At 50.8% G+C, this 20,951-nt stretch overlaps 1 protein-coding gene across 2 annotated transcripts; it reads left to right on the top strand.

Annotated features, from left to right (window-relative positions):
- The first annotated feature begins 108 nt into the window (after positions 1 to 108).
- Positions 109 to 20,223, top strand: TRAIP (TRAF interacting protein). 2 transcript variants are annotated; one of them, XM_021529211.3, is made up of 15 exons: positions 109 to 260; positions 1,403 to 1,460; positions 2,678 to 2,761; positions 6,709 to 6,748; positions 9,306 to 9,433; positions 11,958 to 12,052; positions 12,650 to 12,763; positions 13,667 to 13,754; positions 15,279 to 15,368; positions 15,577 to 15,665; positions 16,370 to 16,525; positions 16,726 to 16,774; positions 17,292 to 17,417; positions 17,951 to 18,001; positions 18,969 to 20,223. In XM_021529211.3, exons 1-15 carry the CDS (start codon positions 163 to 165, stop codon positions 19,092 to 19,094), a joined length of 1,392 nt encoding a protein of 463 aa, XP_021384886.2. In that variant the 5' UTR covers positions 109 to 162; the 3' UTR covers positions 19,095 to 20,223. The 2 variants fall into 2 exon arrangements, with proteins under 2 accessions (XP_021384886.2, XP_077642202.1); XM_077786076.1 differs by lacking the exon at positions 109 to 260 and having other exon boundaries at positions 474 to 1,460.
- Positions 20,224 to 20,951: the final 728 nt, after the last annotated feature.

The raw sequence follows: 20,951 nt of genomic DNA, 5'->3' as shown, positions 1-20,951 counted from the left end.
CGCCCACCAGCCCCACCCTCGGTCCCGGCGGGGTCCCCCGTCGGTTCCGGGGCGGGCCGGAAGCGGCGCGCTCGCGCTCGCGTTCAAACGGCGCCAGGCCGCGCGGCCGCGAGCCCCGAGCTGCCCCGCGAGCCCGCGCTGACCGCCGCGCCCCGTCCCGCCATGCCCATCCGCGCCCACTGCACCATCTGCTCCGACTTCTTCGACAACGAGCGGGACGTGGCGGCCGTGCCGTGCGGGCACACCTTCCACCAGGCCTGGTGAGCGCCGGGGCGGGCGGGGGCTCGGGCCGGGCCGCGGGCTGTCAGCCACGGGCGCTTTCTGTGGCCCCGCGCCAGGGCTCCGAGGAGTTGGCGGAGCTGCCGCAGCAGTGCGGGCTGTGCCGGTCGTACATGTGAACGGGCTGTCCCGGGAGCCGGTGGGGTTGCCTGGAGGTCTTTAAGGCAAGAGTGGATGTGGCACTTGGCATGGTGGTGATCGGCCATAGGTTGGATTCGATGATCTCAGATCTCTTCCGACCTAATTGATTCTGTGCTTCTGTCGCTGTGCTGCCTGCAGGCTCCCTTCTCCGGAAGAGCCAGTGTCACAGGGTGTTTGGAGGGAGTGATGCTGGATTATGGTGAAGCTGCCCTGATAATTCCATGCTTTTCTGGGACTGTGTTGTGAGTGTCTGTGTTGAAAGGAAATGGTTCTTCTCAGGAAATAAACTTTGTGTGGGGAGAGGGTGGGCATTTGCTTTCCTAGCTAACAAGCTTGGAGAGGACCACGGGTGTGATTGTCACTTCTCACTCAGCAGCGCTGCTCGGGCCTGCTCTCTGCCAGCAGCCAGTGGAGCAGGGAGAGCTTCCAAAGGTAACCTGCCAGCTCCGCATCATTACCTGCTCCCAAAATAAACCTTTCCAGTGTGACGTGGTGGCTTGGTTGCAAAGTGCATTAGTCCTGGGGAGCCCGGCAGGTTTGCGTTCATCATCCCAGAGCAGAGCCCAGCCCGGTGCCCCTCGCTCAGCAGATCCATGGCACCCCTTGGAGCTGACTGGGCTGGGATCTCAGCTGTCACATCCTGATAGAGCAGCTCCTGTGTTCATCCACTCGCTCCTGTGAAGCTGTGGCTGTTCAGTGCCTGTCTCCCAGAGAGATCTGAGCTCTGCAAAAGCTCTGCCCTGTTAAAGATAAGCTCACATGCTACATTCAGCCAGGAATTGTGTTGGAGATGCAGGTGGAGCATGCATGTGGAACATGGAGCTCCCGCCGGCTACAGTGCTGGACTGAAGGTTTGCCTCTCTGCTTTAGTGTGTGACAGAGAGCCACATCCTGTTGTCTCCTGGGGAGCTGGGAGATGGCCCCTGGAAGCAGTGCTCCAGGGCTGTAAGGATTTACTGTATGTTTTCCTTTTCTTTCTCAGCCTCTTCCAGTGGTTTGACACTGCACCGAGCCGGACATGCCCGCAGTGCAGAAACCAGGTAAAGCATCTCCTGTGCACACCTGTGGCACCAAGGAGCTGTGGCCGGGGGTGATGTCAGAAAAAGGCTCATGGTAAAAAGCAGAGGGGCTTTCTGTCACTTGGGACTTCCTAGAGGAGAGGAACTCCCCTCCTGAGCCCTTTGGGTTGTAATGGGCTGAGGGTGCCCTGCTACTGTGTCCACTGCAGCTCCTTTCAAAAGGGGCTGTGGGTTTTCACAGCTTCTACTTAGGCTGGGTAAGAGTTGGCATGATGACAGGAGGGACTGCAAGGGCTTAATGGGACACCTGACTGATGTTTCTGGTGTGCCCAGCCCATTGCTGTCAGGTGGACAGCCCATTCTGCTGCACGTGGGCCTTACAACCCCTCCTGGCGTAGCGGTACTTGACCTTCCCTTGAGAATGGTGATGGCTGGGGAGAGAAAGAAAGATGTGCTCTGCTTCTGAGATAGGAAGCTGAGCCTTGGGTTTCATTGGCTTAACTGGGACCTGAACGTCTTTGAAGTCCCTTGTCACCAGCCTTCATGCCACCACTGGCTCATGGCAGTAGTGGCTGCAGGAGATGTTTCCCCGCTCTCAGATGTAAATTTTTAGCCAGCTGCTGCTTGGGCTTATTCTGTGGTCGTGCTTCTTTCCTTCTCTCAAGGTCTTGGCCCTTGTTCCTTCCCTGACTTGTTGATTCCCTCTGTTCTTCTCTGCCTCTTACATCTCTGGGTTACCATGGAGTTATCGTGAAATAACATCTTATGTGGCAGTAACCATGCAATTAGCTGGTGTCATGACTGTATATAATACTTAAAACACAAAGCTGTAACTGCATGGGGGAGGTGTGGAGAGCTATCAAATTCAATTACAGCACCTTCTGCCTGCAGAAAGCAGCACGTACTTCTGTCTTAGGATTTGGCATCATGTTAGCTCAGCATCAGCTGCTTTGGGCTGAGCTGCCAGAGAACAGACTGCGCTCGATTCAGAAATGTTTGAATCTTTCTGCTGCAGCTCAGGAGCTTGGCTGGAGTCACACTCCCAGAAACTGAGTGGGGGGTCTGCTGCTGTGCTGTTGAGCCAAAGCAGAGCATCACCACTAATGGTGTCAAACACGTGACCTGATTTGCCTTTCATGGCCTTGTCACAAGACAGTACCTTCTCCCCCTCCATCTGTCTTCCATATCTGTTGTTTCCATATTTGTGCCCATCAAACTCTTCTGTCTCCTGTGTTTAGGTCAGCAAAAGACACATCATCAGTAAGCTGTTTTTTGATGTTACCCTGGATGAGCAAACAGCACCGGATGCTGAGACCTTGCAGGTAACTTGACGGGGGAGTTCTTTCCTCACGTTATACTTCAGCTTCCTGGAAGCGTGGCCTGGCCTGCTGGTCCTCTGCCAGCAGGTGCTTCCCAAGCTGGAGTTTGTTGTGCTCATGTGTCTGACCTGAAGCATATCACTCTCTGGTGATTTAGCATTCCCTCTGACCAAATCCCATGTGGTGACCCAAAGAGCCTCCTCTACTTCCTGCTCTTCCTTCTGCTTCTCACTTTACCTGGAAGCCTCCTGAAACAGCATCACATCAGACTGATGGTCCTGCCTTGGGAATGAGGGTACAGAGCTGTTCCCAAGGGCAGGAGAAGGGAAATCCCAGATGCAGTGAATTGCTGCTGGTACCTGTGGTGCAGCTGTGTGTGAGCCCTGCTAACCTCTATGGAAAGAAGGGGCCATTGGAGGAAGTGCCTCCTCCTCCTCCCTTCTGTGCAGGGAGGTTGCTTGTGCAGATTGAAGGATGTGGGGCAAGGTGATGAGGTCATGATTCTCCAAGAGAGATTAGGAATTAACTGCCTGAAGCCACACCAGCAGCAGTGAACAACGTGGAGTCTGGGTCCTGACAGGATCCTGGATGGAGCTGGGATGCTGGGTGGTGTGTTCCAAGTGCCACCTTTGGGTGTGGAGAGTTGCGTGTGAGCAGGGATAAACACAAAGTGGCTGTTCCATGTTCTCCTTTGTGTAGTGTGGATGAAATGGGGCTCTTTCTGTCTTGGAATTATCTGTTCCCAAAAAAGGGTGGCTGGTTGACCTTGGTATAACGGGTTGCTTGTACCCTCTTGTGTTTAGAAGCAGCATGTGCAGCAATTACCATAATTAGCAGTTGCCATGACAATTCTGTATGTACTTTGTATGTCTTTAAAATAAAGCCAGCCAGACTAGAATGTCAGTAGCAGTGTCTTTCTCCAAGACCACCAGTAACAAAACTGAAGAGCGAAGTGTGCAGAGGAGCGGAGGAGCATCTCTGGGCACTGGGAGCCATGTGCCCTCACAGCAGATACACATTTCCTTTTGTACGGGTTGGAATCCCTTCCCACGAGCCTAATGAGATCACTGACTCGGACATGGGTTGTCTGGAGAGAATTGCCCTAAAAAAAATCTTCCTGTTCTCTCTCACCCCCACCCCAGGATCTAAAATGGGTTCTCCCAGCCTTCTGCTCTAGGCAGGCTGTGCAGAACTGCTCCCGTGCTCAAGGGCAGGACTGTGAAGCTGCTCCTGCGCAACAAGCTTAATGGTAACTTGTCCTGCTCCTATAAATCTTATGTGTATGTGTCAGAGCAACATCTAGCCTCAGTGTACAGCCTGCTTAATGAGGGCTCTGAGGTCACCAGCAGAAAGAACCAAATATTTTTCTGGGTAAATCAGCATCGTTAGCTTGTGCGGCTGTTCACTGCTGTGTGCACTGTGCAGGTTGCTGCTGCAACCAGTTCCATGTGGTGTGCTGCCTCATTTTTGGAGGACATGGAGTACCTTAAGAACACAGTTTCCTTGTTCACAGTATGTGAGGGACTAATGTCCACCTAGATGCGAGGTCTGTGATGGAGTGTCTGATTCTGGCCAGGCAGCAGTTCAAAGCAAACACATGGTGGGCCAAGCCTGGGTTCTTCAGAAGTTGAGATAAGAACTTCTGGCATCCTCAGCCAGAAGCAACTTCACATGAGGAAGGAAAAAAAAAAAAAAAAAGATCTAAGGTTTGTGAAGAACCACTGCTTGGCCCTCCAAGAGCCTGGGCAAAAAGTGGTGTTCATCTCTGTAATCAACTGGAGTTGTATCTGTGCAGCCCACAGCTGTCTTTGAATGAGCATTTGGCCTCCTGCCATGAAAAGGATGTGCTAGAAAGCAGTGTGTAGCTATGGTCTGCTTGTCATCTTGGGGTGAGAAGCTTGGGATTCTCTTTGGAGAACCAGTCTTTGGCACCCAGTGAAGTGGCTGGAAGAGCTCCCTGATGATCTAAAACCCCTTCCTGTTGTTGCAAAATTAGCCAAATTGTCTTTTGAACAGTAATTGTCTTTATTACTGTTTGTCACTCTTGCTGTTACTCAGAAATGTTTACAGTCAAAGGAGTGCTGGGGCTGTTTTGCTTTCCACCCCCAGGCTAAAACTTCAATAGAAACACTCGGGGGAACCTGGATCCCTGGAGTAGCTGCAGACCACAAGCTAAGTGTCCAAGCATTTCTTTCATTACTGAACCTGGGTTAGGCTATACTGAATTTAAAGATGGTCCTTGTGAGCAGAACAGTCTCCATGTGGCTGTTCCCAGAGCAGGAAAAGGGTGAGTTTTGGAGTGTAACACCTCAGTGAGTCTGTCAAGAGGTACTTGTGATTTGGGGAGTGCAGAGTTCTTCCAAATGAGATTTCAGCTTGGTGAAGAGGAGGTGGGGGGCAGGATTCCTGCCTGTAAACCTGCTGGGGAAGGTAGAAGCCTTGGAGGACAGCTGTCTGTGGTCAGGATATATTCGTTTGATCTTAGGAAAATGTGGTCTTGTAACTCAGTCTGACAGATAGAGGAGAGCTCTCAGAGGAGAGAAAATTTGGAGCAGTTTTTAGGAGCTGTGGTGGAGGGTGAGGGATTTCAGATTAAGTTGATGAATGAGGTAATGTTACATAGCTGCCTGAAGTAGCCCAGGGTTTCTTTGCTATCATGATAATTAGCACATCTTGTGAGCCCACTAATCGTTCCTGAATAGGACTCTGAGGAAGCTACTTCAGAATAGTTCCTGCAGGAGAGTTAATTCCACATTAGCCCTCCAGCAGTTGTGCCCCTTGGGGCAAATCCCAGTCAGCTCTGCTAGGCTTTGCATTTAGTCCCTTCTGCTTTCCAAGCTCTACATCCCACATTCTCTTTCCTGCCTTTATTGTCGCTAGCAGAGCTCTAGCTTCAGTCCCATCAGAGCTGTGGTCACTGCTGGTGCTATTCTCGGCTCAGATTTGCATGTAGCATTCCGGGTTGCACAGATTTGTGTGCCTGTGTTGGCATTTTATTGTGGTTTTATTCCACTGCAGTTCCTGCCTGACTTGTTATGTGCTTTCCTCTGCAGTTCTCTAACACAGCTTTTTAAGTCATCTTCTATTGACTCTTTCCTGCATATATTTATCTCTCTGCTTTTTCTTTTAAATATACATATAGATATATAGATATAAATAGTCTCTCTTTTTAACCTCTCTACATTTCCCTTGGCTATTCACCAGTGTTAAATTATATCACTTCATTTTCTCTAATTTAAACTACAGGGCATCTGCTGCCTCTTTCTGATCCTTGATGAAGGCGTTAGAAATAGTTGATATTCCTCAGACCCTTGTGGTACCCAGGAGATTTTGTGCACTCTCAGTTGGCGTGTTATGGATTGGTTTCTCAGTGATCTGTTTCCAGCCATTTGATTGAGCTGTTAGCTCATATCAGCATCCTGAACTGCAGTGACTTCAGTGTCTGTCAGCATGTTTGAGTGCATGCTTGGTTACCTTTTCAGGTGTTTGACTGTGCTCTCCTGTCTCCCACCTCCATCTGATTAAAGTTCACTTCAGTTTAAAGAACTCTCAGTAATCCAGTTAGTCTGGCAACATCCCTCCCTTATTGCCTTGTTTAGGTAAAACATTATAAAAATTGTTCTTGCCTGACTTCCTGTGTTTCCCTGAGAGCCTTCCAAAATTATTCAGCTAAAACAGGATGACTGACAGTGTGAGAAACACAAGGTTGACAAGGCTAGGATGAAGCTGTGATCCTTTTTTCTCCCCCTGAAGAATGCCAGTTGGAGGTGCTCTTTCCGTTCCCTGTGATAATCCAGGCTTGTAACTCCGTGCTTGTTGTTTCCATGTTCCCTCCATAATACCTGCCTGGTCCAAAAGTCCTGCTGAGATATCTCTTGGGTCTTTTTAAGACCTGGTGAAAGCATCTCTGCAGGGTGTTTCCTAATGGGGTTCTCTGTGTTGTGTTTCAGAATGAACTGGACAAGGTGAAGGCCCAGCTCTCCTTGAAAGGTGAGTTCCTGCTGCCTGCAGGGGATCAGCAGCTCCTGGGCTCTGCCTGTGCCAGGTGGCTTGCCCAGGTCTGAGGAACCCTTGTGCAGAGACCACTCCTCTCTGAAGCCGAGGGCATGGTTCAGACTGCAAACTGTTTTGCTAGAGCAACTTCTTCAGAGCTTTTTCTGAGGTGAGAGCACTTACAGTGATGCAAAGCTTATATGACAGAGCCTGAGTCCACAGCCTGGCCCAGCTCTGCTGTAACTCAGGAGTTCACTGCGAGTTTAGACAAGTAGGTGCAATTTTTTTGCCCCCTTCCTAATCACAAGCTTACAGAATTGCAGCAAAGCTCTATTTGGAGCAGGCTTAAAAGCAAAAGCCTTGGTTTGCTTGCTGGGAAACTCACAGCTGCATATGGCAAAGGCTGATTCCCTCCAGCAGATGAGAGGGTGAAAGTGGTGTCCAAAAGCAGCAGTGGGAAGGCTTTGGATTTGTTTGGCTGTTGCAGTGCCACATGTGTCGCGCAAAGAGCAGACGGAGTTCAGTGTGCACGTACTTCCATCTTCCCATCTTTAATTTTAGAGGATGTTTGAGGGAGGCAGGAAAAGCAAAAGCCCTGGAGACTTGTCGATGGGTTTTAAGCATCGTCTGTAGGCTGCCTGTCATCAGAACATGAGTCATGAGCAGCAAAAGGAAAATGTCAGTCTAAGTGACAGAAATCCTAAAACATGCTAGCAGAAGGGAAAAAAAAATGTTTAAAGAATGCTGGGGGCTCACCCACGCCCCAAGAGTTGTCTTTCCTCTGCATTCCCTGCATGCACGAGACAGACATGAATAGCCAGTAGATTGAGGATTCGGTCCTTAGCCTGCGAGTAGAATTGGATGGTCTGCACGTCTCTATTCTGAGGCCTGTTCTCCTGCCAGCTTGGTTGAGTTTAGTGACTTGGTAGACAGCCAGATCTTCTGGGGAAGGTGGCTGGGATTCTTGCTAGGATATTATCCAAGAAAAACTGCTTGAAGGTCTGCTAATCTTCTCGGCTTCTGGTGAGTAGAGGTTGGATTTGACATTCCCTGTCCCATTCTCTTTTGATATTGGAAATGCGAAGCTCCTTCCCACCTCCTGCCTCCTTTGCTGTGGGTACTCTGCTCTCTGCTGGTTCCTGTGTATAAGTTCTCCATGTGAAGCTGTGCTCTGCTCTGTGCTGCAGAGGAGCTGTGGAGCTGCCAGGCTCTGATCAGCCTGCAAATGGCTCCAGAGGTGCTGAGCTCTGAGCAGGCTCTGTGGGAGGCGCTCTGAATGAGCTGAAAACTCATTCCTGCAGCACAGAGCGGTTTGATTCCTGCCATCTGCCTCTGGGCAGCTGGGAACGGAGGAGGGGGAAGCCCTAACTCTTTCAGTGGGTGTGGAGTCCCTGCAAATGCAAGGGAGCATCTCCAGGCACCACCTCTGGTGGGAAAGGGTTATTCAGATCAATGGAGAAGCCACCCGCGTGCTTCTGCTGGAACACATTCCTCTCTTGTTCCTTGGTCCCACATGGCTCTTTTACTCCCCAGTTGAACAGTGCAGCTTCACTGCAGGTCATGCTTCTACAGGATATGGAGAGAGAATTTAAAACTGGATGGCTTGCAAGGAGAACAAGTCTTTTGGAAAGGCACTCTTTGGCTCTCTACTGTTGCCATGCTGGAGCCACAAACAATTTTAGCAAAGATTGAAGATGCTGAACTGAAGGTTTTAGCCTACCCTCAGCAGGGTTAGGTGGAGAGGTTCCTGCTTTCCCTCATTATCCAACTGCTTTGAGGTTCTCAACGATGCTGGCTGTTCCCTGCTTGGTCTGGCAGCTCCTATAGTGGTTGTTGCTTTCTATGCTGTCCTTCCCTTGTCTCCACAAAACAAATTGAAATCTGGTGGTGGTTTCCACCACCTTCTCTCTGGTGGTCAGAGGCATGTGCTTTGCTCCTGGATTGACAGGGGGAGGAACAGCAGGATGCAAAAGTTTTGTGACCTGCAAAAAGTGAGTACCTGGGGAATCTACTTAAGCTGTGATGTGTCCTGCGGTGCCCCCAGTGTCACTACCTCCTGTCCTTTGATGTAGGTGCTGTGGTTAGTGAGGGCACGTGCAGCAGCTTGGTGGACCCCTGCATACAGCTGCCCAATGGCCCCCAAAGGAGTTTCAGACACATAAGATTCCATGTGGAGAGGATGGATACAAAGCTCTATTCTCCAGCTCTGTGACAGCTTGGTGTAACTCAAGGGGAATTATTTCCTTGTGCAAGCCTGGCTTTGAGAAAACGCAAGAGTTAAGATGCATCATCTTAATGCTAGCAGGGCTGGCGCTGGAAAGCTATTAAAGGGAATTTTTTATCTTTAGTAAAGAAGTCTTGAAGCCTGCTGGCACCGAGAAAAGCAATTGCTCAGTACAGACCCTGGTGCAGATGCCACTTAGAGAAATGGCTCTCTCCAGGAATGGCCGAATCCTGGCAGCCTGGAGCTGAGCCTGCAAGCAGTCTGTGTGCTGCTGTGCTGCAACTGGAGTGTGGGTTAGCAGGCAGTGACCTTTTCCTTTCTTTGTTTCAGAGAAAGAAAAGCGGGAATGCCAGGCTGTTGTGGATGGGCTGAGGGACACTCTGGATGTGCGCAATGCCACGATAGAGTCGCTCCAGAAGATGCTGGGAGAGACAGAGATGCTGTGCTCCTCTCTCAAGGTACCCTTCCTGTCCCCAGCAAGACTAATCATCATGCAGTCAGTGTTAGTTCGGTTGAAGATCTCTGCAGATCCTGCTAATAAAGAGATTGTGCTGGTGGGATTTTGGGTCTGGTACCTGGATTTTTATTTTGGTTTGATTAATCGAAGAAAGTGCTGTTGCTAGACTCGAGGTCCTGATTGTGCTTTGCCTGAGGTGATTCAGAGGCATAAAAAGCCTACAGGCCTGTGGTTTGTGTACAGGTGCTCAAGGTAGAGGTATCCCTGGTGAGGGAAAAATGCCAGCACAGCCTGAGGAATGTGGCTGAGCCTCGCTAATGAAGTGGCAGTGCTGGTCATAAAGGTAGTAGCAGGAATCTAGTGTGGGAATTAGCCCCACACCCTGTTGCTGAAACACTGGTTCCCTGGGGTAGAATGTTCTTCTGAAATGGGTTTAGGCCAAGTGGGATTCAAGGAAAATTAGTTTCTTACTTTGATTGGGGGGAGAAATCAAACTGAAAAATATGGACGGGGAGGTGGAGGCTTCAGCTGAGTGGGATCTGATCCAGCTAACCCTCCTGTCTCTGTTCTGTTGCCAGGGTTTCGCCTCAGTTAGGTTAGTAATGTGAAGTCCAGGGATCAAATATTCCTGTTGTGCTTCAGTGTGCAGTGACTCAGTGTGTAGTCATGTACTATGCGTAAACAGCAAGAGGAAGAGGGTAAGAGCAGGAGCAGCTTTGTTGGGATGTCTTGGAACAGCTTTGCCTTGATGCTGGGCTGGGCAGTCTGTGCTGTGTGAAGGTGATGTGCCTGTCTCAGGCAGGTGGGTTGTGAGCTGCAGGTTGGAAAGTGGGATAGGTATCTGCTGCACTTGCCATGCTATCTGACCCAGTATCCTAAACTGCATCGTGTTTCTTGACCTGCAAGGCCAAGTGGCCCAGAGAGAGCTTTGTAGACATGTCATGGTGCTATCATGCTATATGCCACCTGCAGCTGGGCTCTTCTGGGAGGAAGCATGCAGGAGATCTACGTGATACTAGGACAGAAAGAGTAAGGAATTAATGCCAGGCTGGCCTTGCTGTGAGCCAGCACAACTGTTTTTGCCCAACCATGGGATTGTATCCATTCTGCTTGCATGTAAAGGCAGCCTGGATCTTGGCCATGCCTTAGATGCTAGTGTGATCCTGGATAGGTCAGTGCCAGGATACTTCTGATAGCCCCCTACTCCAGCAGAAATAATTATGACAGTGGAAGCCAGTACTTGCTGCTCAACTCAGCATCTCAGTGCTGGGTTTTCCTGCCTTGGCACCTCCGGAGGAGGCTCTGTGCTTATCTTTGCTGTTGCAAAACCCTCTCTGTATGCTTAAGTCTCTTTAATGAAAGCTGGGCAGGGCAGAAGGATTAGGGACCTGGAGGTATCTTTTCTGTGGTATATGGGGTTTCCAAGCTGAATGCCAAGCACTGTCTTAAACTGCATCATTAAAGATTAAAGCACTAAACTTCTGCAGTGAGAATACAGGCTTAGCTCGTTGTGACGCAGGTTAAGGCTGCGAGCTGGGCCTGTCTTCTGCTGGCACTGCCACTTTGCTGCAGTTTCAGGGTGGCTGAAGCTGGGGCCTCTGCCCTGACCAGGCACAAACACTGCTGTGGGCATCTGAAGTATTGAGAGTTATGGTTAGGAAAAAGCCAAAGACAGGCTCCAGTTAAACAAAAGTGACAGAGGAGCCTGCAACACTGTCTCTCCTCAACTTCCCAGTGATTTCACTGCTGTTTGGTTTCTGTGGCAGGAAGTGGATAAAATCCTTGAACTTCTGTGTGGGAAGGAGCTTTACAAGGCAATGATCTTTTGCCAGGCCTTTCCCTGCAATCAGCACTGTGCTGAAACCAGAGCCTTTCAAAGTTGCTGTGCAAGGTGCCCAGGCACACAAACCTAGACAGCACAGATGCATCAGCATGGTGCTAATTCAGCTATTCCCATCCTCTGCCACACTGCAGATGTGTGCTTTTCCATCTCAGCTGAGGTTCTGTGTTACTGCTGGAGAGGCAATAGGCTGCAGCAGACTTTCAGCAGGTGAGAGAAGTGCCCAGGTGGATGTCTGGTTTGGCTGAGGTCTCCCAGAAGAGACCCACTCATTCCTATCAATGCTCTAAGCAGCTAATGGCAAGGAGAGTTGGGAGGCTGAAGCAATCAGCTGTGCACAGAGGAAAAGGCAATAGCAAGGTTTGCTTGCTGTGGACTCATTTGCTTTTGAAAAACAAATTGTCAAAACTGCATACAGGGTGCTGTGCAGCAGAGAGGGGCTCTGAGATGGGTTCAGCTGCAGCCTTGCCTTGTGATTAGCACTGAGACCCTGCTGTGCTCGTGGGGAGCAGAGCTGGGGGTACGGTGGGAGGGAGTCAACTCTCCATAATCCCAGGCTGCTGAGGCGGTGATAGACTTTAGAGCCGATGTGTGCTCCCATCTGCCTGCAGTGCGCATAAGCCGGGATGCTTCTCTGACAATCCCTGGAGCCTCAGTAGTGGTCTGTGTGCTTGCTTCCCTGCAGAAGCAGATGAAATTCCTGGAGCAGCAGCAGGAGGATAACAGAAGTTCAAAGGAGGAGGCCCGCCGGCTGCGAAACAAGCTGAGAACCATGGAGCGGTGAGATCCGGGGTGCTGCCTGGGCCTCGCAGTCTGGGCTGAACACCTCTACCCTTTTTGGGGAGGGGAGAAGGGTCCTGCTGGGCCTGCTGCAACACCCACCTCCATGTGCTGGATCATTTTACCTTGAACTTTGGAATGGCTGCTTTAGCTGCCTTTGCATGCCTTCTGCCCCTGATGTGGTTGCAGACAGCTGCTCTCATTAAAGAGCAGCAAGATGGGGTACTGGCCTCATCTCTAGTGCACTGAGCATGGCTATGTGCCATTTCTGTTATCAGAGGATGCTGGGGCAGAATGCCAGCCCAGGAACACAGTCAGCCACAGGGCTATAGGGACCAAGAACTGGCATCAGTTCCATGTGCAGTATGTGTGTGCAGCTGCCCCTTCTCTAGTCCAAGTAGTGCTGCTTTTCCCCAGTGAAAAGCCCTGCTTGAGGTGAGGCAGCTGTCTCTTCTCCCATGACACGCAGAGTGCCTGCAGAAGAAGCTCAGGCTGCACCAGCCCCTAGAGAGGGAAGCAGGGCTCTTGTCTCTTTCCCAGGTCTGTTTGTGATTTGTGAGCTGAGGGTATGTTTTTGTTTGTGGTTTTTTTGTGCAGGATCGAGCTGTTGCTTCAGAGCCAGCGCCCAGAAGTGGAAGAGATGATCAGAGACATGGGAGTTGGGCAGGCAGCAGTAGAGCAGCTTGCCATCTACTGTGTCTCACTCAAAAAGTAGGTGCTGCAGGCTTGTCACAGCTGGCTGATGTCCTGGGAGTGGCCAGGGAGAACCCTGTGCCGAGCACCAACAGGCACATGGGCTCTGTGGGGCTCTCACCGCCTCTTAGGTCTTCCACTGGGCTTTGACTGATGGATCCTGGGAACCTAGTTTGGAGCTTGTCACACTGAACTGCTCCTCTTGTCACTGTAGTGACATGTGTGTCACCATGGGAACTGTCTCCAGAGTTGTCAGTGCACCTATGAAGTGATGATGATTATTCCCTCTGCTTTCTTCTCATGCCCGGGGGAAAGCAAGCGGATGCAGAGCTCTGGGTTGTGCCCTCTGCAGCACTGTGCTGTGCAGCTGTGGCCTCTGGCAAGGCAAGCCTCCACTGCTGCCCTCCCCTACCTGGATATCCATCTGGTCCTGCTGGGGAAAAAACACAGCTTTTTCTGTGTCCATTCTGATGGCAGCTGAATAACTGCAGCTTTGGTACAAAGCTGTAATGAGGCAAGTGTCCCTGTGGTGTAATTGGGAATGAGTGTGCGTGGCCAGTAGTGTGAAGTCTCTGAAAAGTCACTTAAAGCAAAGTCCCCTGTTTGCTGTCAGCATGGAGGCTGTGCTCTGTTTTCTGTCTTTTTCACTGGCAACTAAAATGTCTCTGACTCTGATTCCCATTTTCCTAGTGGAATCAGGCATGGTACCCCATGCAGGTTTTCTGTCCCCATGGTGTAGTGGAATGTGTGACACTATTAGTACACTCACTCATCTTTGTTCCTCAAAAGGCATTGTGTCTCCTGGGTTTTCTCTGGTAGCTAGGCCGGTCCAGAGCTGCAATTTGAGGGTCTTGGCTTGTCTCTGAGAAGTTCTGGCTCAGCTGCCTTACAAACAGTGTGACTCTTTGGGTTTCTTTGTAGGGAATATGAGAATTTGAAGGAGGCTCGGAAGATCTCTGGTGAGATGACAGAGAAGCTGAAAAAGGAGCTGTTTTCTGTCAATAATAAGGTAAAGGGAGAGTGTGAGTTGCCAGGATGACATCTGGGCTATAGATTCCTATCCATAACTGAGGCCCAAGGCCTCTGTAGTGACCTCTTCCCACACTGATAGGTATAGGTGTGTGGAAGGGTCAGGCTTGAGGTTTCTGGGTCAGGATGTGACGTGGTGAGCAAGCAGTTCGTGGGCTGTTGTCAGGAGGGTAGTCTCTGGAGACAGTCCTGGGGCAGCATGTGCAGAGCCAGCCAGAGTTTGGCAGGGAGCTTTTGCTGGAAGGCAGCAGCACACAGGTGCTCCACTGTTCCCACTGGGTTCTGGAAGTGGCAATTCCTTCATCCGGCTACACTGCTGAGCACTCAGCTGCCAGCTCCTCCTGCTGCAGAGCTGGGCCCCTAAGGAAGTGGGAAGGGGTTTGGAGCCAGTATTGGTTGAGCAGGGCTTAGTCCTGGCTTGGCACATCCAGTCACACCCAGCCTTGTGCCTTCAGCCAGCTGAACTGAGCCAGGGCTCCCACACCATGCTGTGCCCAGGCAGGAGAGCTCCCCAAAGCACAGTGAGGACACACAGGTAGGTGGCCCTGCACAGAGCCTGCCTGGGCTGATCCTGGGCTGGTGCAGAGCTTGGGGATGCTGATGTGCCTCTGCTGCTGCGCTCCCCTAGCTCCAGGCATGGCTGGGGTGTGTTAGCTCAGGTCAGGCAGGACTGTCCTTGTCTGTTCTGGTAGTGCATCCCTGTGAAAAGCGTGTGTAGCCTCACTCCCCGAGGCACAGGTGTTCCCTGGGGCATCCCCATGTCTAAGCCAACAAAGTGAGAAACTGTGGGTGGATCTGGCCTACTTCTGTTACTCAGCCATAGCTGCTGTCCCCTCAAATGGAGAAGGAGGTTTCAGATTGCTGTTCTCTGCTCCCCAGAGGACTTAACCCCTACACAAGGTTCTACTGCTGGAATTGGGCTGCTCCTGGCTGAGTCAGAGCCAAGCTGTGATGGCCAGTGTGGGTCAGGAAGATGCGAGTCAGTGCACAAGGGGCTCCAGAGCACTGACTGTACCCACAGCCCGTGAGCTGGCCCAGGCTCCCGGAGCCACTGAAGTCTATGAAGTGGTAGCAATCCACTTCCTGACCCCTGCTGCTGGCATGCTTCCCTGTTGAATCAGGCTTGTCCATGTGCCAGCACTGCTGATGCACAGCCATCCTCCAGCTTGTGGTTTGTGATTCCTGTGGCTCTAGTGTGTCCAAAGTCCTGCAGGAATTCAGAATGCAGCCACCAAGTGTTAGAGCAGGGAAAAGCTGTTGCTGTGAGGCATAAATGCTGGGTAAATGCTGGGCAAGCAGCCCTGGACATCCCTCTGCAGGCAGCTTGTGGAATTGGGTAGGGATTGGATTGTGCTGATACAGGAGTGGTTGGTCAGACTGACACAGAAAAATTGAGCCTTTAAGCAGGGGGAGTAGCATGTGCTGCAGAGCACACTGCTCTCACAGGGCTCTGCAGTCCCCCTTACCCAGATAAGTGTAACCCACACTCTGTTGTGTTCTGCAGCTGCAGAAAACTACTTCAGAGCTGGAGAAGACAAAGGAGGAGTTAAAAAGTACACAGAAAGATCTGAAGAATGCAGACAAGGAGATCTTGGTGAGAATATCTTTCTTCATGGCCGGCTGCCAGTTACTGCAGACTGGTCTGCAGCTGCAAAGCCAGGAGTTATGCTGGCTTTTGCTCAGTTACTAAATTTCCCAGCCTACCTCTGAGCTCCACCTGATGTTGATTTATGGAAAAGGGGCAAAGTATTTACTGCTAAATTTTGCCTTATCTCACTGGCTGCTTTTCCTTTTCTCTCCAGAGTTTGAAGAAAAAGATAGACATCCTGCAGGATACTCTGAAGGTCCCATCTGTAACCAGGGAAACACTCAGTCGGCTAGTCTTGGAAAGGTTAGTGAGCTGCACCCTCAGACACAGTACAGGCATGTAGGTGACAGCTCCAAAGCCAGAGCTGACAGTTTAACTATCTGAAAAAGCAGCGATGTATTAGTCTGGCGGGTGTTGTAGAGGTGTGGTGGTTTTGTTCCTTGTATCCTGTTTTTTGTGTCTTACAAGATGTTTGGTTTACATGGAAAAAGTCTCGGAGGGTTTGGGTCAGGAGAGGGTGGAACAATGGCCTGGGTTTTGAAAAAGTCTTTGTCACTGTGCCCTGCCTGGGAAACATCCCTAAAGCTGCTGTTCTTGTTGCTTTAGAGTTGGCCATGTGATGAGCATGCACTGGTGTATGGTGACCAAGATCTCAGTTAGGCAGAGGAATCTAGCCTGAGAAATGGCATCTGCTTTTATCCAGCCTTTCTTGAGGAGCCTATGGCATTAGCCCAGTAGAGTAAGCTGGGTTGTGTCCATAGAGCTGCAGTGTGTCAGTGTGATTTCTGGGCTCTGGGTGCTGCTGTCACAGCACTCAGCATTTGTGGGGAGCAGTAGTTTGGGACATTGAATTTAAACTCTGGGTGCAAATTGTCCTTTATTTGACGTGTAAGCAGAACAGGGTGGTGCCACTGCTGTCTGAGCACTCAGTGTCGTGGGGTGCAGCTCTGCCTTCCCCAGGATGGTAGGCAGTGGCTCAGTGACTGATGCTTTTCTTGGCTTTGCAGCCCTGCTCCCCTGGAACTGCAGCATCCAAAGCTGCACCGCCCGGCCCACAGCGATGAGATCAATCTAGATGCTACGTACAATGTGGACACCCCTGAACAGCAGCCCTGCACAGCTCCCTTTGGCCCTGCAAAAAGGCAGAAGCTGGATAAAAAGCCGTGAGTTTTCCCTCCTCTTTCTGCTTCTAAAGGAGATCAAAGTCTCACTGCTTTGGAAGTTTCTGTGTGAGATCAGATAGCTCTCCAGCAGCCTGATGGCGTGCTGCAAGCTTTGTCGTCATTTGCTTGGCCTTGTCTGTCCTTGCCAGCTCCATTTGAACAATAAATCTCTGCTGATTTGCTCCTTGGGCTCCTTACAGGCCTCCTGTGGTAAATCTGGCGAAGAAAGTTCTGAAGGAAGCAGTGGAGGTAAAAGGAGTAATCTTGATTTTTCTGTATCGCCTCTTTGATTCTTCTGTTAATAAGGTTGGAATAAAGAATCTATTGTCTCCCTTGTGGCCATAGATCGGCCCATCTATAGAACCAGTCTGTGCTTCAAAGTGTTTTCCTTGACGGTCTCCTGGAAACACTGTTGCTGCCTCAGGCCTCCTGGAGCTGGGCAGGAGAAGGGAGGGTGGGGACCCAAGTGCTTGCTGATGATTCTGCCCCACATGTGCTTCACAAGCACCACTGGAGCTGACCACAAGGGCTGTGGGGTCAGCTGAGGTGTTAGCCCAGGCTTCCAGGGGGGCAGTGCCCTGCCTCCTGGGCACTGTTCCACATAAGCCCCAGTGGGAGGTTGGAAGCTGCTCGTTTTCAACCTGACATGGTATGGCAGTAGCCATTACCTTGCATAGCTGTCTGTGTTATTAGTGCTGCCTGTGTATGGATTCCATTCAGCAGATTGTGCTGGTTAAAGGGCTTTTCTTGTTATTCTGTGGGACAGAACGGGGCAGATGATCTGGAGGATGATGCTCTTAAAGGACTCTTGCCAGCATTCATCAAGAACTCTTTTCTCTCCAAGAAGCCATCTTCAGGTGGTTTGCTGGGTTCCCACAGGAGCACGGGCTCTGTAAGTATGACTGTCCAGTTGGTGAGTGTGCCCAGGGCTGGCACTGCCACCTCTGTCCTCAGCTGACCCTGAAAGAGGAAGTGAATGAGGCTTTTACCTTGCCACATACAGTGTGTGGAAAATAAATCTTGGAGCATAACCTGGCTACTTCCCAGTCCTGCAGAGCTCCAGGGATGACAGATGCTCATTCCTTTCCTGGCAGCAGACTAAGTGGCTCTCAATGTCCTATTCCTCCACCTCCTTGGAGCTTAGGGTGTCCTCCTTGTATTCCTCAATCCCAGTGACAAAATCCTAAGCATGCTTGGTTTATCTGAAAAAGTGCCCAATATTCCCAAACTTTGTTAATACCCATGGGTCTGTCTTTTTCCAAAAGTGAGGACTTGAGGGTTTAGCACAAGTACTGAGTGTTTCCAAGGGCCTTTAACTCCTCTCCAGATGCTGTCTTGCAGACTCCCCCTTCCCTATAACCAGCATGAGAAGAAGTAGCCAAGGCTCTGTGTGCTGCTCCATGCTCATTTGTTTCTCTCTCCTAGGTGAGGACTGGCTACGATGGCATGGGAGGCAGAACAAAGTTCATAGAGCCAGTATCCTTTCCTGCAGTACACAGTACTGAGTGCTGTGGGCACCTCATTTCTGACCCTTCTCTTTGGTCTCAACAAAAAACAGACTTGGGATCTTCAAGGGATGATCTGATTTCTCTCTGAACAAATCTGAGCTCAGCAAAGGTGTCAAGGACCTGAACTTGCTGAGAGCACTTGTGGCTGGTTCAGAGGAGCACATCAGCTAGAAATCAGTGCAATTTTCAGGGACTGCCTGTGCCCTTGAGATCTTAAAGCAGCAGTGTAGCACAGGCTCTTCTGGCTGTGTGCCTGCCAGCCTGTGCAGCCAGAGCCCTCGTTCTGTGGGAAGCTGCTGCTCCACTGTGGTGAGGAGTGGCTGGGCTGAGCTCACCCCTCTGGGTGTGGAGCTGTTCCTGCCTTGGGATTGCTCTGCTGTGGGAGGCTGCAGGCTCTGGCTGCTCTCCCTTCACCTGCACAGTGTCCTGGCTCCGGAGGTCTTGCAACTCAAACAGATATGCTGTTAAAATGCTGGTGTATGTGCAGGGGGATAGCATAGAATCATGAAATCATTAATGTTGGAAAAGTGCTCTAAGATCAGAGTCCAACCACTAACCCAGCATTACCAAGCCCACCACTAATCCATGTCCCTAACCAACATGTCTGCATGTTTTTTGAATGTTTCCAGGGTGTTCCACCACTTCCCTGGGTAGCCTGTTGCAATGCTTGACCACCTCTTTAGTGATGTTTCCTAATATCCAGTCAACACCCCCTGTTTGGGACATGTTCCCTGATATGTGGGACAGGCGCGTGTCCGAGCTCTGCTCTGATGAGAAGGTAGCAAAGCCCATCCTGTCCTGCAGGGAGTTTTTTTGTGGATGCAGATATATGGCTGGGTCCTGGGTCTATGGTTCAGGCTGGACTGCAGCAGATGTTGGATCACTTGTGTTCCCAGGGCACTGATCTGTGCTTTCCTTGACAGTTTTACCTCCAGACAAACCTGTCAGAAATACGTCCATTGTCAGTTAGGGGCAAGAAGAAGGTCTCCAGACCTGTGTCTGCAGCTCCTGCATCTTCCTCCAGCAGCAGCCAGGCCAGAATGGACACTTTCCTGCTGTGAGAGCCCCTGACTTCCTGAGAGAGACTTGGGAGAAGAGGCTGCAGGGCAGAGCACACTTGCCCAGAGCCTGGCACGAGGCAATGTGCAGCCACCACTGCCTGGGGTACTGTTCACAAAGCACTGATGCTGCCCTGTGGGTGGGATGAGCTGCCCTGTGAAGAACTCTGCCCTTGCAGCAAGCCTCTGGAGGTGAAACCTCTGGCTAATGCCTGGACTGAGTTACCTTCATTTTACCATTCCTTCCTCCTTTTTTCCATGCAGAATTAACAGGGTTTTCTTGCCTTCTGACCTGCTCAGAGTTCTGCAGTTGCTGCTGCTTTGGGCTCTCTGGCACCAGGTGGAACTGCACTTCTTGGATGCAGCCAAAAGCAGGAGGTGCAGGAAGGGTGTCTGGGATGTCAGTCTGGAGAGCAGCAGGGAAAATGGACCTGGACCAGCTCCATGCCTGGTGTAAATAGTTCCAGGAAAGTTTACTGGAGGAAGAAGTATGTAGAGCACCTGTGTGGCTGTCGAGTGTCTGTATATTCGTCATCAAATTAATCACCTTCCCTCAACCACAGGCCTGTTGTGGCTGGGGACATCGACAGGTGGACTTGGGAGCTGTGTTGCCCTGCTTTGTTTCAGGTCATGAAGTCTAGAGTGATCTTGCAGGCTTGGCACTGAAACTGCTGACTTGGAAGGAAAGTATTGGGGTGACCCCCTACTCCACTTGGAAGCAGAGATAGGTGTGCTGGTGCGACCTTTGTGCTGGGCGTGTGTTGGTGTGAAACTTGTTTGTTAATTTCTATGCTTTAATAAGATTGTATTTTTATTATTTTGTAACTGTTCTGACTTGTAATTAGAGGGTTTGGAATGGCCTGGAGAAGTGCTGAAGAATGGCTGTCTTCAGGGGAGGGGGCGGCTGGTGGGGTTGAACATGTCTGGGTTCTTCAGCTTGGAGCTGTGGAACAGGAGATCCACACCTGCAGCAGGGCTGGCCGAGCTGCAAGGAACAGATGTGGTGAGGCACCTCATAAAGCACTCTCCTGTACAAATCTGACCTTTCCTATTTCCAGCTGCTTCAGGCCAAATCTGTATTACTGGACTGGCTAAAAACATGTTTTTAGGGAATAAAATATATTACTGTGTACACTTGTTAAAACAACTGGCTTCTGAGCATTTTCTAGCCTATTGCACGTCAGGGTGGAGGTCTGAGCTTGGGTGCTGAATGTAGGGTGATGGATGTGCTCAACCCTTCAGGTTCCTGTGGGGTGCCAGCCCTTGGGAGACAGGCCCCTTGTGCAGGGAAGGACAGTGGTGAGGTGAAGCCATGGGGACAGTGATGCCCATCCCCAGGGAGGTGAACAAGGCAAAACCCTGCAGAGCATGAGCCATATCTCACCTGCATCACCTGAGGCTGACTGCAGAATTAAGTGGAATGGGGGAGAATTTAGAGGAGCCAGGAGAGAGGTTTCAGAGGGCTGGGAAAAGTAAGCTTGGGGAGAAGGAAGGAGGGGCTTAATCAAGTAAGAGAATTCTGCAGAGGAGAAGTCTGGGAGAAGGTCTGAAGAAAGCCTGCTGTGTGCTATCCTTGTCCCTTCGAGATAGGTATCAAGTGTCTGTAAAATGTGAGACTTGGTCTGGGTCTCTCCAGTTCAGGAAGACCCTTTTAAGAAGGCAGCAGTGAAGGTTTGGGTGTGGGGCTGGTGTGGAATGTGGGCTTCCATGTTGGGGTGCTGGAGAGCAGGTGTAGTGTCTGCCCATCATGGAAGAACAGATCCCAGCCAGCAGTGGAGGGATTGAGAAGGAGTTTTGGGGCTGTTTTAACCCCATGGCAAGTTTAAACTGAGGTCTGAGCATCTTGTCTGGGCACTACCT

The sequence above is a fragment of the Lonchura striata genome, chromosome 12 (genome assembly GCF_046129695.1).
Source record: "Lonchura striata isolate bLonStr1 chromosome 12, bLonStr1.mat, whole genome shotgun sequence".
NCBI classification, from domain to species: domain Eukaryota; kingdom Metazoa; phylum Chordata; class Aves; order Passeriformes; family Estrildidae; genus Lonchura; species Lonchura striata.
This window is presented reverse-complemented; position numbering and strand designations above follow the sequence as displayed.